At 38.9% G+C, this 18,304-nt stretch overlaps 1 protein-coding gene across 3 annotated transcripts in view; it reads left to right on the top strand.

Annotated features, from left to right (window-relative positions):
• PLXDC2 (plexin domain containing 2) overlaps positions 1 to 18,304 on the top strand; it is a 402,203-nt gene that overhangs the window by 219,520 nt on the left and 164,379 nt on the right. For all 3 annotated transcript variants that reach the window (XM_074946054.1, XM_074946055.1, XM_074946056.1), the window contains exon 3: positions 14,241 to 14,387. In XM_074946054.1, the coding sequence (XP_074802155.1) occupies positions 14,241 to 14,387 (147 nt within the window). The remainder of the gene's footprint in view (positions 1 to 14,240; positions 14,388 to 18,304) is intronic.

Consider the following 18,304-nt stretch of genomic DNA (forward strand, 5'->3'; position numbering starts at 1 on the left):
TTTCTGTAGTGGTGGGGAGAAAAACTGCCCCATCCCATGAGGAAAACCAGGTGGAAGCCTTGTAAGTCCGAATATAAAGCATTCCCTGCCCCAATGTGAGAATAACCTGTATGAGGGATGATTTTGTCTTTTTCTTAGAGAAAAGTTTTTATGAGCATTTCTATAAATGTTTATCGTGGGGGAAAATGCGAAACCATGGGCCAGACAGAAATGATACCCAGACTTAATTTGCCTGTCGAGAGGACTAGTAGAGCCTCTACTATAAGTACCGGACTTGTCGTCGCAACAGCATGGGATGGTTTAACACTTGATCTTCAGTCTCTTCATCTAACAGCATGGAGAATAGGATGCTGGGGTTGTTAGAAAAAAGTTGTTCATTAAAAGTGCAAAATGTATTGTTACATTCCAGGAAAAAGTCCACATGAAAATGTTATAGTCATAAGTAGAAAATGTTGTGGATTTCCATGTGTGGTATAGATCCATACACAGCACCAATTAGTTATATATGAGAATATTTATTGTATCTTATAAAAACAGCTCTTTCACTATCTTCTGTGAAGTTCACCTTTCAGCTATATCAGAGTTGCATGCTCCTGGAAGTGGTAAACCAATTTTCATTAATGATGTAGTCAACATGTTCTTAAAAGGGTCTTCATAAGACACCATGTTCCATCTTGTGATTTGAACTTAGTGCTTTAGCAATTGATGAGACCTCCCTTTGAACCTCTGGGAAGTTGTGCTTTGTTTCATCTGTCTATTAAGATAATTGCTGCAATATGTATAAGCAAATTATATGCATTAGTGGCTGATCCACTATTCACTGTCTTTCAAAAAGATAAAAATCATTCTTCATATTCACCCAACATTTCTACCAAAGGAGATCTCAAATTTTCACATAAGACAGTATACAACTTTACTAGTGCTTTTCCTCCCAAGCTTCATGCTCAGAAAGGGAAGCTAAATTGCATGTTGCATATTAGAAGAGCTTTAGCTTTTTATTTAGACAGGACTAAACCATTTAGACAGGCTCCAAGCTCTTTACTGAAAAGCGAAATAAGGGTAAAGCTATTTCTATACAAACACTTTCAAGTTGGGTTAGAATTTGTGTTAATGAAACTTATGAACTGAAGAGTTTATCTGTTCCCCAGGGAAATAGAACACATTCTGCTAGATCCAAGGTAGACTCTATGGCTTTTTCTAGGCATATACCTCTAATAGAAATATGTACAGCAGTGACATAGAGTTCTGTTCATTTGACTAACGCTATTCCTTAGATTTAGGGTCAGATCTGATGCAAGTTTTGGCAACAAAGTCCTGCAGTCCTTATTCAGTCAGGACTCCAGGATCCCAATGGCCGCGATCAGAGTACTGTTTATTACTCTGTCCCTGAGTGGGAATCTGTGGAGAACAGTTGAAGAAGAAATTAAGGTTACTTACATGTAACTGAGGTTCTTCAAGATGGATTCTTCATATTCATGCTCGCTGCCTGCCTTTTCCCACTACCTCAGAGTCCAACTTACCAAAGGGCTTGGAGTCACAGGGGAGAAGGAAATGAGGCAGTTGGAGCAACCACACACCTTTTATACTCCCTCTCTGGAATATTTGTCATTCACTGAAGGGAGGGGCTACGGAGGCATGGGAGGGTTCCTACGGCTACTACTAGGCAGAGTTCTACCCTTGAGGCTGTACTGGATGGCACATTCCATGAGTGTAAGTACACAGACTCCATCTTGAAGAACCTCAGTTACAGAAAAGTAACATTAATTTTTGCCATAACATCACAATGAGAGCTCATATTCAGTTGGTTCTCTACTATGACCCCTAAATCCTTTTCAGAGTCACTGTTTTTCAGAATACATTCCCCCATTCTATAGTTATGGTCTGCATTTCTTGTTCGTAGATGTATAACTTTGCTGTATTAAAACTGGGGCTGCCAAGTGATTAAAAAAATTAATTGTAATTAATCGCACTGTTAAACAATAATACAAGACCATTTATTTAAATATGTTTGGGTGTTTTCTACATTTTAAAATATATTGATTTCAATTACAACACAGAATAAAAAGTGTACAGTGCTCACTTTATATTTATTTTGATTACAAATATTTGCACTGTAAAAAACAAAAGAAATAGTATTTTTCAGTTTACCTAAAGCGAGTTGAACTTACAAATGTAGAATTATGTACAAACCCCCCCCCTGCATTCAAAAAATAAAACAATGTAAAGCTTTAGAGACTACAAGTCCAATCAGTCATACTTCTTGTTCAGCCAATCACTCAGACAAACAAGTTTGTTTACATTTGTAGGAGATAATGCTGCCTGCTTCTTGTTTACAATGTCACCTGAAAGTGAGAGCCGGTGTTTGCATGGCACTGTTGTAGCTGGCGTTGCAAGATATTTACGTGCCAGATGCGCTAAAGATACATATGCCTCTTCATGCTTCGGCCATTGTTCCAGAGGACATGTGTCCATGCTGATGATGGCTTCTGGTCGATAGCGATCCAAAGCAGTGCAGACCAATGCATGTTCATTTTTATCATCTGAGTCAGATACCACCAGCAGAAGGTTGATTTTCTTTTTTGGTGGTTTGGGTTCTGTAGTTTCCGCATTGGCATGTTGCTCTTTTAAGACATCTGAAAGCATGCGCCACACATTATCCCTCTCAGATTTTGGAAGGCACTTCAGATTCTTAAACCTTGGGTCGAGAGCTGTAGCTATCTTTAGAAATTTCACATCGGTATCTTCTTTGCATTTTGTCAGATTTGCAGTGAAAGTGTTCTTAAAATGAACAGCATGTGCTGGGTCATCATCCAAGATTGCTATAACGTGAAATATATGGCAGAATGTGGGTAAAACAGGGTTTCTAGTGGAAAATACTTTGCTGTACTCGTGATACAAGCACATTCTCCTTCTTCTCCTCCTTTTCAAATATAAAACAGAATTATTTATTTAACACTTCTGCCTTTTCTGGATCTTTATTAACAATTTTACATTCTCCATGTAGTAATTGACTTATACCATTGATAAAAATTCTTTTGTTCCTAATATATTTTTTAAAAAAATCTTTCATTGTCCTTAGGCTTGCAAGCCAAAGACTTTTCCCTTTCTTTAGCTTTCCTCATCAATTTTCTGCACATTATAACATCTAATTTATATTGGTTGCTATCTCTTCTTCATTTTTCCCATTTGTCATATATTGTATTTTTAATATCTAATTGCTGCCTTCACTTTGCCACTCAACCACAAGCTGTTCTCTTTTTTGATTGTGGATTTGTGGCCTTTTGGCCATCTAAAACTTTTCTTAAAGACCTCCCAATTTTCATTTAAAATTTTCTGTTTAAATTTTTTCCTCCTAGTCAATTTCACTCATAATTTTCCACAACTTTGGAAAATTAGGCCTTCTGAAACACCAAGTATTCATGTTTCTGTTTGGGACCATTCTCTTTTTGTCTATATTGAATACAATCAGGTCATGATCACTTGTTCCCTAGGCAACCACTAACTTCTAGTCCACTGATGAATTCATCTTTAACCAGCTCAATGAGATCCAAAATAGTTACCTCATGTTGGGTTAATACCTTATGCGTTTGAAAAGTATAATTAGTATGCTTAGTCTAGGTTCTTGTATATAAGTGTCCATCTGCAAGTATGATCTGGAATGGCACTGAACACTGATCGCAGAAACTACCCCTGCATTGTCACTGATTGGCACCAATTTCTATACTCAGCACAGAGAGAGCAAGTACTCTCAAGTTTCCCATTGATTTCAGTATGCTGTGGATCAGTTTCTTAGGGGGATAGAGAGACTTATCCTCTTATTCCTAAAGGGTAGTTCCTTGAATTCAGATCTGGGGAAAATTGGCAGGGCAGCATCAATATTTCCCATGCATTATCTGTCCTGAGGATAAATAGGTAATTCCAATCTCCATGGCTGTCAATCGGACACCTTTAAAAAGACAAGCTCACTTCAAAAAATTAAACTGAACTAATAATAATAATTAATTAATCAAGGGAAAAGAGTTAAAGGAACAATAAATACTGAGTGAAAGTTTCTTAATTAAAGAATTCTGAGATGATTTCTGTAGCTGCACATGCTCTGTGCAAGTCACAAGTGATTATATTGTAACCAGCTCACGATGTCTGTACATCCAAATGGAAGTTGCTTTCCTGATCTGTGTGCTGATAATTTACAGGTTAACTAGTTTCTCATTTCACCTGCTTCCTTGGCCAGAGGCCTAACTAGCAATTTGAATACATTTTGGAGCCATTATGTGGTTATTACTTTGAAATATCACAGAAATGAACATCATGCATGGTTTGTTGTAACAGCTTTTTAAAAAATCCAAATGTTGGAAGGTCATGTACAGATAATAACTGAACTGAAGTTATATAAGTAGGCTTTCTACAATGATTGATAGTCTAGGTGCCAAGGACCATTACACCACACCCGAACTGGTAATGATAAGGACAAGGCCACAAGAATAGTTAAATCTGAGAAAAACAGGAAAACGCCTAGGGCAATGAAATAAGCTATCTAGATAATATAAGTGGAGGGATGCATAACCAAGGTATGCTAAGAAAGCATAACCCAGTCAGGAAAAGAGTGTTGTCTGTGATTACAAAAATGAAGGCTGTATATAGCTTGAAATATACCAAGTATGGATAAGGGTGATGAGTGATCAGTTAGGTAATACATGCAAGAACAAGGATGGCTCATGTGTGATGTATGAGTTATGTAGTGTATAGGGCATAAAAGAGTGCTAATTACTGACCACGAGGGAACAACGCAGGATCTACACAGCCAAATGGGAATGGACCTGATGATTACAGAAACAGCCTACCTGCACTCCAGGACTGGGTAACTGATCATTAGCCTGTCCTGCTCTATTTTACTTATACTTCATAATTGATTAAGGTGGTGATATATTGCCCTCAATATTTTCTTAATAAAACATTAAAATTGAGTAAGCTTAATAATTGGGTATGGACAGTTTGTTTTGCCCAATAAACTCACCTAACTCTCTGCCACACATTGGAAATCTTAATCTGTGAAAGGAGACCAATTTTTTTCTGGAATGGGAAAATGGTTTTGTGGTATTTAGATTGTATTCTGGTGCATTTGTAACACACTGTATATGGTCTCTGTGTTCTGTTATTTAATTTGACAAATACAGGACAAGTATGATCTGCAATGGCACTGAACACTCATTCACTGCAATGGGAATTACAGGTGCTCAACACTTCTGAATAAATCAGACCCAGTAAGACTGCTAGAATTGTATAGGTCACCATGCAACATCTCTGGTCAAAACAGTGTGAAATTAACTTCTGTGTGTTTCTGGTTTTTTTGTTTCCACACAGCTGTAGCTCACGAAAGCTTATGCTCAAATAAATTGGTTAGTCTCTAAGGTGCCACAAGTACTCCTTTTCTTTTTAGTAGGAAGACTGCAACTCCAGCAAAGAGGAATCGTTAATGATTCATATAATTAACAGTGGTGACAAATAAGTTGTTCGTGAGGCAGGGAAGAAATATGATGGACATTTCTGTCCAGCATCCACTTTATATATAGCACCAGTTGAAAAATGGTTAATGCAATAATCCCACCAACCAAACTGAAAAAGTCTGGGGAAATCATTTCAGTAAAAGCTGTATGTAGTAATCTGGGGAAGCTACTTCCTAAGCATATTTATGGACAAGATACTGCTCTAGATGAGGTGGACAACAAATAGTACCTCAAAAAATAGTGTTCAAATATCAACTCGCTAGAAATCTTCCATGTTTTTGCTCCCACAAGAAATGAGATGGAAACAAGAGTTGGCATCTTTCTCTGCATGTTGTTTATTTTCTGTCAAGCTTTTACTGCATTTGAAATATTTGTAAAGTTTGCTCTGATTCCTTAATAGCTACATTGCTTTTGTATTGCTATCACTGATTTTTACAATGTCTGCAGACTTACATGCTCATGTCTCGAGAGCTAGGGAAATAAATAATAACACATTTTAAAAATACAATGCCTGAACCCAACACTAGCATCAATTCTAGCTTTTTTGATGTCCCTATATATCTAGACTCTATTAATAGAATGTATTACAGAACAGATATACTATTGACAGAGACCCATAAATCAGAGAATAAAAATAAGCCATAGATGCTTGTTGATACAAATGAAATATGACTCATTAGCTGGGCACTGTGTTAAGACCAGCAATCTTTGTGTTGATTTCTTTACTGGAAGTATATGTACCAAATTATGTGATGTAGGAACTTGGAATAGAACCCGGATTTTCTAATTTACTAACAATAAAAAATAAAGTGGGGAGGGGCAGAGTTCTACCAGAACTAATGTTAGGCTAACTACAGTGCTCCAGTCTAGCCACACTGTAAGATTTACAAATAGTAGAAATGGGAATTACAAGAAAAGGGCATTTAACAGTGTAGTCACAGAATGTTGTCTGTGAGAAAGATGTTTAGAATGAATTTAGCCTCTTTGTTGAAAGGGCAGATGCTGCTTTCCTTACATCATCCCTGTTGAAACGATTTCATTTCCCTTCAGAAATACATGAGGTTAATGTATCTGAATTACGGCAGTGCATAAGACTGTTTTTTTACACAAAACTTAATAGCTATTTATACATCAGTTATTCTATACACATTGACTTGGTTGTTGAGCTGAAGGCTATAATTAGTGTGTAATTGCAAGATGTTAAAAGATTCTCCTTTAAGCATGGATCAAGGTACCATTTAAAATACTCTTATAAAGCAGTCATTTGGCCTTAATAATATGGCCTTATGGGGTGGGGGAGAGGGGTTATGTAGTCATTTGGTTGCTAGAGAGAGTAAATGGAATAGTTTTGATCAGTTATTAGAAATTGGCAATAAATAAAGTCCTTGTGGAGCTTTAACTGCAAATTAGCTTTGCAGTTAAAGCTGTGCATATTTATCTTTGCTTAAGATAAATAATGCAATAGTTATTTTGTAATCCCTTATCCCCATTACCTCTGGAATTGATCTCTTCCTTGGGTCTCTATGATGCCATTAACCTACATTTTAGCTTCTATAAAAACATTATGTCATCTGAATGATGAATTAGACTTGGAACTTTAAATTTACTGTACCTTTTTTGAATCATCTACCATAACAGTAATAACTCTTGACTCTAACCACTTGAAAAGAAAAGTACTTGGTTAAGTTGTTTGCATACCATCTTTCTGATAGTACGGTTTTACTTATGTTTACTTTTATTACGAATCTGGAGGTTTTGAGGCTATTAGGAGTTGCTTATTAAATGCTGTCACTGGAGCTAATGCTCTTTGGCATATAGGGTACATCAGAAGATAACCATAAAGTACCTCCATCTGCAACAGCTGTGAGTGAAGTGCATCAGTAACAACTGCTAATAAGTTGTCATTTCCAGATAAAGCAAAACTTATGGTCAGTATATTTCCCTTTAGGCTTTTTATTTATTTAAATTGAATTTAGTAATTTTGTATTAAACTACCATGGGTTCAGCTCCTGTTGCTACAGTTACAAGCTCAACAGAGTGAAAATTACCTCTGGTGCTTTTCTCACATTTGAAGGCTCTAGGAACACAGGAAGTCCAAAGATAATGACCACAGAAACAATCACAAGTACAAAGTCTTATCTGTACTACGAGTTTTATTAAAGCAATAAGTAATGTTACAATTACCTGTGCATATATAAATCCTACAAAAATGCATGCAGTGACTAAGACTGTAGTCATACTCACATCCTCAAAGATATTGGAGAGTCCGATGGATCTCTCAATAGATCAGGGATTGGCAACCTTTAGCCTGCGGCCCGCTAGGGTAACCCCCCTGGTGGGCTGCGCCAGTTTGTTTACCTGCCGCGTCCGCAGGTTCGGCTGATCGCAGCTCCCAGTGGCTGCGGTTTGCCACTCCAGGCCAATGGGGGCTGCAGGAAGTAGCAATTGCCAATCATCGATAGAGGGATTGTTCCTGCTCGAGTTTCTCATGGGGTTATCCTTTGGGGTTCTCTCACTTTTACCCAACCAGGGAACCTCTCTTATCTTGTTGTTATGATCACACCTAACACCATATGCATGAGGGTTTCAACCCTCTTTTCCTTATCTGTACTTCCATCCCCCATGAATATCGGGGTATCCCATTTTTCATAGGTTGTTCTTAGTTCCTTTTATTGTCATTAGCATCTATGCACAACATGTGTCCTTGGCAACCTGTGGTCAGGACAGAACATTCAAAGATGTTACAATCAGGTGTCTTGTGGTCTTCGACACTATATTTCGGTCTATTGCAATCTACTGTTCCATAACATCACCTATTGGCACATTTTTTTTACAGTAATCTTGTGATTTCCTTGCATAGGATTATTCCTTAGTCATTCACTCATGTCAAGCATTCTTAAGCCTATGGCCTAGTCTGGCTAAGGTAAAATCTTACAGGTCTGAGCCTGTAGGCTTTGCATTCCAGCAATGCTTTACTTATATACCTAATACACACTCATCACTCCTAAATACATGTCAGCCTTATACTTCTATAAACCTACAATTTAAATCTATTTAACATGCATTGATTATATATGAAATAGCATATGAATTGACCATAACACCACATAATACAATGACAAATAGATGATAAAATGAACTAATTGGCTGCATCCCCTAGAATATAAGCTATAATTAAGCCCTTGAAAATGTAAATATCATGTATCTACTGCAGTAGCAGTTTGTGATAAATCCGCGCACTTTGGATGAGTAGTTGTGTGTGAAAGAGCATCCATTGTGATTCCACACACCCGCCTCCAGAGGTGTGAGGGAACCTCCAAAATGATTTCGGGACTGATCTTGCAGTCCTTTCTCAGGTAAAGATCCCATTCCTTTCAATGACAATTCCAGATGTGACCAAATGTAGGATTAGAGCTTTGTACAGCTGGGAATGGCTTCCATGTTCTTAGAGAATCATAGAACTGGAAGGGACCTTCAGAGTCATCTAGTCCATTTCCCTGCACTCAAGGCAGAACTAAGTATTATCTAGACCAGAGGTGGGCAAACTTTTTGGCCTGAGGGCCACATCCAGTTTCCAGAATTGTATGGAGGGCCGGTTAGGGGAGGCTGTGTCTCCCCAAACAGCCAGGTGTGGCCCGGCCCCCGCCTCCTATCCAACACCCCCCCATGCCCAGCCCCGCTTCTCAGCCCCTGACAGCTCCCCTGGGACTCCTGTCCCATCCAACCCCCCCCTCTCATTTCTGACTTGCCCCCCCGGGACCCCTGCCCCATCCAACCACCCCTTCTCCCTGTCCCCTGACCGCCCCCGGAACCCCTGCCCCTGACTGCCACCCCATCCAACCCCCCCTTCTTCCTGACTGCCCCCCGGGGACTCCTATACCATCCGACCCCCCTGTTCCCCGCCCTCTGACTGCCCCGACCCCTGACCACCACCCCCAACTCCCCTGCTCTCTATCCAACCCCCCTGCTCCCTGCCCTCTTAATGCACTGCCTGGAGCACTGGCGGCTGGTGGTGCTGCAGCCGTGCCGCCCAAAGCACCAGGTCAGGCCGTGGCTCTGCAGCTGTGCTGCCCGGCTGCCCAGAGCATTGCGCCGGTGGCGCGGCGTGCTGAGGCTGCTGGGGAGGGGGGACAATGTGGGAGGGGCCAGGGGCTAGCCTCCTGGGCCAGGAGCTCAGGGGCTGGGCAGGAGGGTCCCGCGGGCTGCAGTTTGCCCGCCTCTGATCTAGACCATCCCTGACAGGTGTTTGTCCAGCCTGCTCTTAAAAAATCCCCAATGATGGAGATTCCACCATCTCCCTAGGCAATTTATTCTAGTGCTTAACCACTCTGACAGTTAGGAATTTTTTCCTAATGTCCAACCTAAGCTGCCCTTGCTGCAATTTAAGCCCATTGCTTCTTGTCCTATCCTCAGTGGTTAAGAAGAACATTTTTTCTCCCTCCTCCTTGTAACAACCTTTTATGTACTTGAAAACTGTTATCATGTCCCCTCTCAGTCTTCTCTTCTCCAGACTAAACAAACCCAAATTTTTCAATCTTCCCTCATAGGTCATGTTTTCTAGACCTTTAATCAGTTTTGTTGCTCTTCTCTGGACTTTCTCCAATTTGTCCACATCTTCCTGAAATGTGGTGCTCAGAACTGGACACAATACTCCAGTTGAGGCCTAATCAGCACGGAGCAGAGTGCAAGAATTACTTCTCATGTCTTGCTTACAACACTCCTGCTAATACATCCCTGAATGATGTTTGCTTTCTTTGCAACAGCATTACACTGTTGACTGTATTTAGCTTGTGATCCACTATGCCCCCCAGATCCCTTTCCCCAGTACTCCTTCCTAGGCAGTCATTTCTCATTTTGTATGTGTGCAGCTCGTTGTTCCTTCCTAAGTGGAGTACCTTGCATTTGTCATTATTGAATTTCATCCTATTTACTTCAGACCGTTTCTCCAGTTTGTCCGGATCATTTTGAATTTTAATCCTATCTTCCAAAGCACTTGCTTTTGATCAGTCATACTCTAGGCTGTCCTTTGACTAGAGAAAGTTTGAAATGGATGGTAATGGTTTTAATTTACTCTAAGTATAGCATATTTCAATAGTAAGACTCAATTACTTTGCTTGGTGAAGAAAACTGGAAACAGAAGTATGTAATCGTGTCACACTATTTCTTGCTGCCATTGAGGCAAGAAGTGTGTAATCCTGTCACAACTAGAAGTAGAGGTTAAACTCCTTCATTTAAATTATTTCTGACAGTGACAACAATTAATTTGTGACAAAGGAAAACAATTAAAGAGCAAGAAAAAGAAACAGGAACATTAGTTCTATCTCTGGCTGTCACTCAAGCACCTTTGTTTTCCATCCCTCTTAGCCTCCTCCTTTTAGGTATCCTACAAAGTAGCAGCTGTCATAATATTAGCAGGACTATCTAATCGGCTTAGATCCCCAAGTCACTGGTTTCCATTCTTCTGCAGATGCCATGCAGTTATCAGCAATTGTAAAGTTCTTTCGTTTCAGCTGTAAGCATGGATATCCAGCTGCAATGAATGTTGCAGATCCACAAGTAGAAGTGCAGATTGTAAAATCTTTGGATCACAACTCAAGTTCCTTCGTAAAGGAGAAAAAATGTGAAGCTAGAAGGGAAAATACTAGAAGCTAGCTCCATAAAGTCGTTGATAGTCCCACTGTCTTCCAGTCCCTTGAGCACATAATTTGGTTGTTCCCTTGAGCGTTTCTCTAGACCTGTACATCCAGGCCATTTCCAAATCTTTCCATTTCTTTCTCCATGATATTTCTAAACCCTGGTCTTTCCTTGCTGTACGTGCTGCCAAAACTCTCATTCGGGCCCTTATCTCCTGTCTTGAATATTCCAGCCTCCTCCTGTATAGCCTTCCTGACACCCACCTCCTTTGCATGAGGTCCAATCAAAACATGACGGCTAAGATTGTCTTCCTGGCTCATTGGCATGTCATTCCCCCACTTTTTGAGCCCCTTCCTTCTCCATTCCATTGAATGCAAGCTTCTTATCCTTGCCTGTAAAGCCCTTCTAAACCTAAGCTCCATTTGGCCAACATCACCAGAATTATCTCTGGATAATTTATTTTTAAATACGATGATCTTGAAGTCTACTAGTTGTTGTTACATGGCTAGTAGTGTAGTGGCTAGAGCAATGGCGTGGCATGCAGAAGACCTGGCTTCTATTCCTGGCTCTGTAACAGGCCTGCTGTGTGATTTGGGCAAGAGAGTTCCCCTCTCTTTACCTCTGTTTCCCCACCTGCAAAAATGTGGGGTTGTGGGAGGGGAATAATACTGACCTCCTCTATAAATTGCCATATAAGAGCTAATTATTATTATGGATCTATTTTTATCATTGCTTCTATTCCATTGCTCCTATCCCTGTTACCTCCATCCTACCTTTCCCTTCCAATTGATTGTTACGCCCACTTGTTGTATGTTATCTTAAAGCAGATGGAAAATTCTTCAGGCCGGGGACTATGTTTGAATCCATGCTACAGCACTCAGCAGAATGGGATCCTGATCCTGACTGGGGCTTTTGAACACTATTATACTACAAATTGTGTGTGTGTGTGTGCATGTGTGTGTGCGCGCGCGCACGCGTGCATGTGCATACGTATGTGCACATGAAAATTTCGACATCTTTTGTGTGCTGAAGAAGGGTAATGATTTTGTGCTATTGTGCATAAGCTGATTGCCACAGAGCAGAGTGTTGCATTTTTCTGCATGTTATACTAACAATACTTAACCCTTCTGTTGAGGCTTCTATCCAAAGATCTCAAAGCGGCTTAGAAACATTAATGACTTTACTCACTGGAGTACTATGGGGCTAATTGTTTTATTATGCTTACTGGACAAGATTTACAAAATTGACTGGTGAATTTGGGTGCCTCAGATTTTAGGTGTTCAGCTTGAGATGCTTTGGAAGGGGCTTGAACTTCAGAGTGGTGGATGCTCAACTTGGCCGTTCAAAATAACTTGTCACTTTTGAGTGTCTTGGCCATCATGTGCACCATATACAGCATTGCAGAAGTGGACATAGGCACTGAACTTCTTCTGAAACATGACGAAGTTGTCACTGTTGTAAGCAACTGCAGAACTTGGTGCACTTAATGGTGTGATCCATTATAGCAAATCCAGTCCTCATGTATTTTACTTTTGACTTTGCTTCTGTGGATGTTTAAGCATGAGCATAAAGTACTGTCAGTTTAGAAAATGCAGAACTGGAAATTTTAGTTTAAAACATATGTATGGTAATTTATTACCCTGAACAGTTAGGATTTTATAGGGGTTGAGGCTAGAACTGGGTGAATTTTTTCAGATGAATTTTTTTTTGCCCCAAAATGCAGATTCAGGCCAACTGAAACATATTTCTGAATTGGTGTTGATTTTGGCAAATTGTTTTGGACTGAATGAAAAAAGAAAAAAAAATGAAATGTTGAAATGATTCATTTAATCAAAAAGGAAACATTTCACATTTTCAATCTAGATTCACAAAGGGAGTTTGCCACCATTCACAAAGCAGCAATTATAAGGTGTTCTGGGAAGATATCTCTCAATCTCTTCTTGAAGCTATTCTACTTTGAATAAAACATTTAAATAGTCATTGGCCAGAAAAAGAGAGTGAGAATGATTCCATTGCCTACTGATTAGGACATTCACCTGGGCAGGGGAAGACCTGGGTTCCAGTTCTTGCTCCAGAGCAGGGATTCAGACATGAATCTCCAACAGCGCAGCTGAGTGCCCTAACCACTAGGCTAAAGGTTATAAGGGATGGCTCCTCTTCTTTGGGTTTTTTTTTATTTGTTTTTGTTTTGTGAATGTAGCCTCTCATTTCCTTCACTTTAATTAAAATACCCAAACTAAAAAGTTTCATTTTCTAGTTGAACAAAATGTTTAATTTGACCCCCCAAAATTGTTTCCAACTTTTCAGATTTCTCAAACACACAGACATGCGCACACAAACTTTGATTCTGGTCAACTGGGAGAAGTTTTTCAGAAATTCCAGCAAACCAAAAAATCAGTTATTCATACAACTCTAGTTGATACCGCTAATAAACATGAACCAGAGAGATGGACGTTCTGGCTTTGGTACAGCAGAATCCATTAAGTAGTTAGATCTCTTTACTGAGTGGAACATGTACAATAAAAAAATAATCTCATGCTAATTTAAGATGAAATAGTAGAGTAGTCTGACACATACCAAAGAACAATTTTTATTATCAATAATGGACATTCTAATAAAAAGCAGGTCAATAAAAAGAAAACACATTAAAAATTCCATCATTGTAAAGCCATTAGCTGAAAGTAGTACTGCTTCTTGCTGTTATTAAAGTGGAGAAGTTGTCACAGGGGATTTACTGGCTATCACTCACTTGGAAGTCAGCATTCATTTTCCCACAGATTTCAGTAAGGCCTTTACAGCAGCTATATATCTGAGTTTTGGGATGACTAAAATTTCATTTATAAGATAAGATTATAACATGCAAGGCAAATATTTGCCTCCTATTTTATTTGTTTTTAAAAATATATATATATCTTCTATAATAGATTTAAAGTTTGTACCTTTTCCTTATTAGTTTACTTGTCATAGAAACAGTTTGGTCTTCTTTGTTGCTTTAAGGAACAATAAAACTCAGTATTTCAAAGACAAAATTTAGACATGTCTGGGAGATATTTTCCATTTTAATCTGTACTTGGTTTTGTTTGTGTGTTTTCCCCCACACAGGAGGATACAGATCATAATTATTATACTTCCAGGACATACGGCCCATTTGATTCTATCAGCCGGGATTTGTGGGTGAACATAGACCAAATGGAAAAAGACAAAGTGAAGATCCACGGGATTTTGTCCAATACCCATCGGCAAGCAGCAGTAAGGGATTTGCTATACATTGATACTCTCCCTCTTTGACTGGCTTTGATATTTTTCTCCTATGACTGACACATCAATAATTATCTAGGACAACTTCTACTAAACGTGGTTCACCTCTGCATTTATAGCTCAGCGCTCTGGATGTCTGTACAATGCTGTGATAAAAAAAAAATATATGTTGCTTTAGTGCATCTGCTGCAAGTGTCCCTTGGGGAATATTTTCCTCAAGGAACTTTTTCCAGATGAACTGAAAATTCACCTTAGTTGTGTTCGAGGTCAGATCAAAAACTATGATGCACAAAGCAATCCTGCTGCTGTTGAAGTCAGTGGGAATTTTGCCCCTGGATTCACTGACATCAGGATTGGGCTCAAGATTAAATTGCTTAACTCCTATTTTTAACCCCAACAGGGAGTAGACTTGCATTTACATTTTAAATTTGTATGAAGTGCCAGCCACATCTTCCTTTTGAGAACTCTTAAATTCTTGCCAAAATATTATGATTTAAACTTTTTTTGTCAAATGATGATAGCTAAAGTGGCAGATGTAATTCCATTTCCAGATTAGAAATCTACGTTGGCTAATTCCGATCACACTGTCCTGTACCATGAATACAAAAATAAGCAGCTAGCATACAATTATAATTGGATGCTGCATGATTTCCAAGTTGTATTCCCATGTCTGACCAACTACTGGAAACTGCCTGAACAGAAGAGCCAATATTGGCATTAATTAAATAAGGAAAATTAAGATTCTGTGTTGTGACTCAAAGTTCTTGCTTCATCTACCGCCCAGTTAGTTGCAACAATGAGATGAGGTTCTGACAGTTGAAAAAACTCCAGGTAGTAGCTTTGCTTGATAGCTCAATGGTTCTTAAACATGCAAGAGGGGCCTTCTGAGGCTGAGAGAACAAAAACAAAGCTAAAATTCTTTTCTCCGCTGGGTTCTGTCATATTATTTCCCATAGCCAATAAACCCACCAGTGAGGTGACAAGCTCAGAGGGAAGTAGGAGACAGACGAATCATTGTGGGATTTAGTTCAGAGTTCAAAAACCGAGGAAGGTAATAAATCCAGTAGATTTAGGCTGACAAAGGACAGCATTCAGGCAATCTTTTGCCTAGCCAAAAGGTCAAAATAAATAGCTAAGAAGTCTGTAAGGGGCTGGGGATAATGGAAATAAAGGTGTTGAGACAGTTCCCTATCTTTGGGATGAATTTAATAAAGCTTTGTATCAGTTATCTGTGACTTTTGCACACATTCTAAGTCAGTTCGTGGGGCTGGGGGCTGGAAAGTGTGCCACAAATAAGAATCTTTCATGGTTTTGCTACTCTGCCAAAGGCTTCTTCTCGAGAGCACTCTCTTCACCTGAGTTGGGAAAAAGACTGAAAAAATGCAAACTTTGTACAAAAGAACTAACAATACCTTTCCCAGAGTTGAATATTTTCCTAACAAGAAACACTCTGGCAATAGCTGGGGCCCTAAATCTAGGGTTAAATTAAAATTAGAAAGGTTACATAATATTGTTTGACAGTCTTCACCTGGCATTAATTTTTTCTCTGAATGCACATGTTAACTTGTAAGCACACTTGTTTCAACTTGGACCATTGTGGCTAAGCATGAGAAATTTCAGTCCAAGAGCAAAATTTTGTGAAAGTTGTGAGGGAGTGAATCCAGAGGTTTAGAATGGACTGACACTTAAAATGCTGCAGTGTCACATCTGCACCATACTATAGCGCTTCAGTGAAGACACTACCTATGCTGGCGGGAGGGGTTCTCCCATCGGCGTAGGTACTCCACCTCTCTGAGAGGCAGTAGCTAGACCAATGGGAGAATTCTGCCATTGACCTAGAGCTGTCTTCACTGAGGGTTAGGTCAGTTTAACTGTGTCACTCAGGGGTGCGGATTTTTCACATCCCTGAGCAACATAGTTATACTGACCTAATTGCCTAATGTAGACCAGGCCTAAGTGTATGTCTATACTTAAACTGCTGCAGCAGCACAACTGCAGTGAAGCAGCTGTACTGCTATAGTGCTTCAGTGTAGACACTACCTACACTGACAGGAAGGGTTTTCGGATTGGTGTAGGTAATCCATCTCCCCAAGAGGCGGTAGCTAGGTCAACAGAAGAATTCTTCTGTCAACCTAGTGCTGTCCGCACCAGGGATTAGGTCGTCATAGCTAGGTCTCTCAGGGATGTGGATTCTTCATGCCCCTAAGAGCTTGTTTTCACAGTGAATATCCAGGAAAATTAATCCAAATTAACAAAAGATGTGAATTTGAAGTGGATTAGTTAAACCATATTAAACCAAAGTGAATTAAACTAAACCAAATTAAGGTCCCTTTAATTCTGATTAACAGCATCCACACAGGGATGTAATGTGGTTTAACTAATCCATTTCATATTCACCTCAGAGAGTAACAGTGAATCCACCTGCTTTGTGTCCATAATAGATAGAGATGTAAGTAATGATGTTTGCCCACAAAATTCAATTATAGGCATAAAAATCCAGGCATAGATTTTGCTATTGTTTTTAAGACCTCTCTTGAGACCTCTGTTTTATGTCCTCTCTTAAAGATGGATAAGTACCAATGAATCTACCGGTAAGGTTTTATTTCTCTGTGTGTAATTGATTTGTATTTGCATGTTGGATCAACCAACACCCACATATGCTGCATGGCTCAGCTGTCATGGAATGATAGTCTGGAATTGGACACATTCTACTACCTGGCTCCTACATGGATATTTTACAGGAAAATTTTAAAAATAACTCTCTATACTAAAAGCCTTTTTAATGAATTATGCTTTTAATGTTGCTTTCATAATTCACTCGGCTTTCTGCTAACCCAGGGATCAAGACTTTTAGTTCAAAGGGTAAAAAATAGTAATTCTAAAAGACTGATTATAGTTAAGTCAAGATTCTAATCTTGCATCTAGAGAAAAGGAATGTGGGCTATAGTTGTACTTGACACCAGTTCATAGCTTTATGCTTCCTTACAAATGATCACCGTGATGACTTTTGAAAAAATAAGAAACCACAAAACTAGTATAGTATTTAAAATGCCAAATGGGCGGTCTGGTTGGAGCTTGACAGAAACATCTCTCATCTCCTTGTGCAGAGATGAAACTCCTTCATTACTCAATGAAAGGTCAATTCACACATCTTGCTGAGACTTAGTGATTTAGATGGTGATGACTTCTTAAGCATCATTCTTTAGTATAGGAAAACAAGGATTCAGATTTGCTTAAAAGCTCAGTGTTAATGCATTTTATAATTTGGGGATTCTGAACAGATGTAATAAAGCTTGAACATATTGTATCAACTTGTAAACTGTTCGGAGCTTGAGATCATAATGAACTAGAAAGGTAATTTTGCAAAACTATAATTTGGAAAGATTCATTGGACACTTAGTTTTCCCTAGATTCACAGTAAGATCTCAAATTTGACCTCCTGCCTCAATGTTTCAATAATTTGGCAATCTAAATGTTCTCATTTCTTGGATGAGAACTTTTGCTATTTTCGTAATTTTAATTTTTAAACATTTTTTCAATAAATTACTATTTGGAATTTTGACACTGAAATTTGTATCCTGAGAGATGTTTGGGTTTGTTTACCTTCCACTTGTCTAATATAGTGGTTTATTATCGTAAGGTAGCTCATTAGTGTTTGCATTTGTTTATTTTTAAAAATAAAACATTAGTTGTGAAAAAATAGATAATTAGAAATGATAAAATAAGACAGAAAAATTAGAAATTATGAAAATTTAGAAAAAAAATAGAAAAATTCCAAAGTAAGAAAATGTACTTTCCTAATGGATATAAGGAAGGAAAATGAGGTACAAGCCTGCAATTATATATAGTGTCATTTCAAAGTTGTGCAGCTATTAGGACAGATGCAACTACCTGTATACAGGACATTA

The sequence above is a fragment of the Natator depressus genome, chromosome 2 (genome assembly GCF_965152275.1).
Source record: "Natator depressus isolate rNatDep1 chromosome 2, rNatDep2.hap1, whole genome shotgun sequence".
NCBI lineage: Eukaryota > Metazoa > Chordata > Testudines > Cheloniidae > Natator > Natator depressus.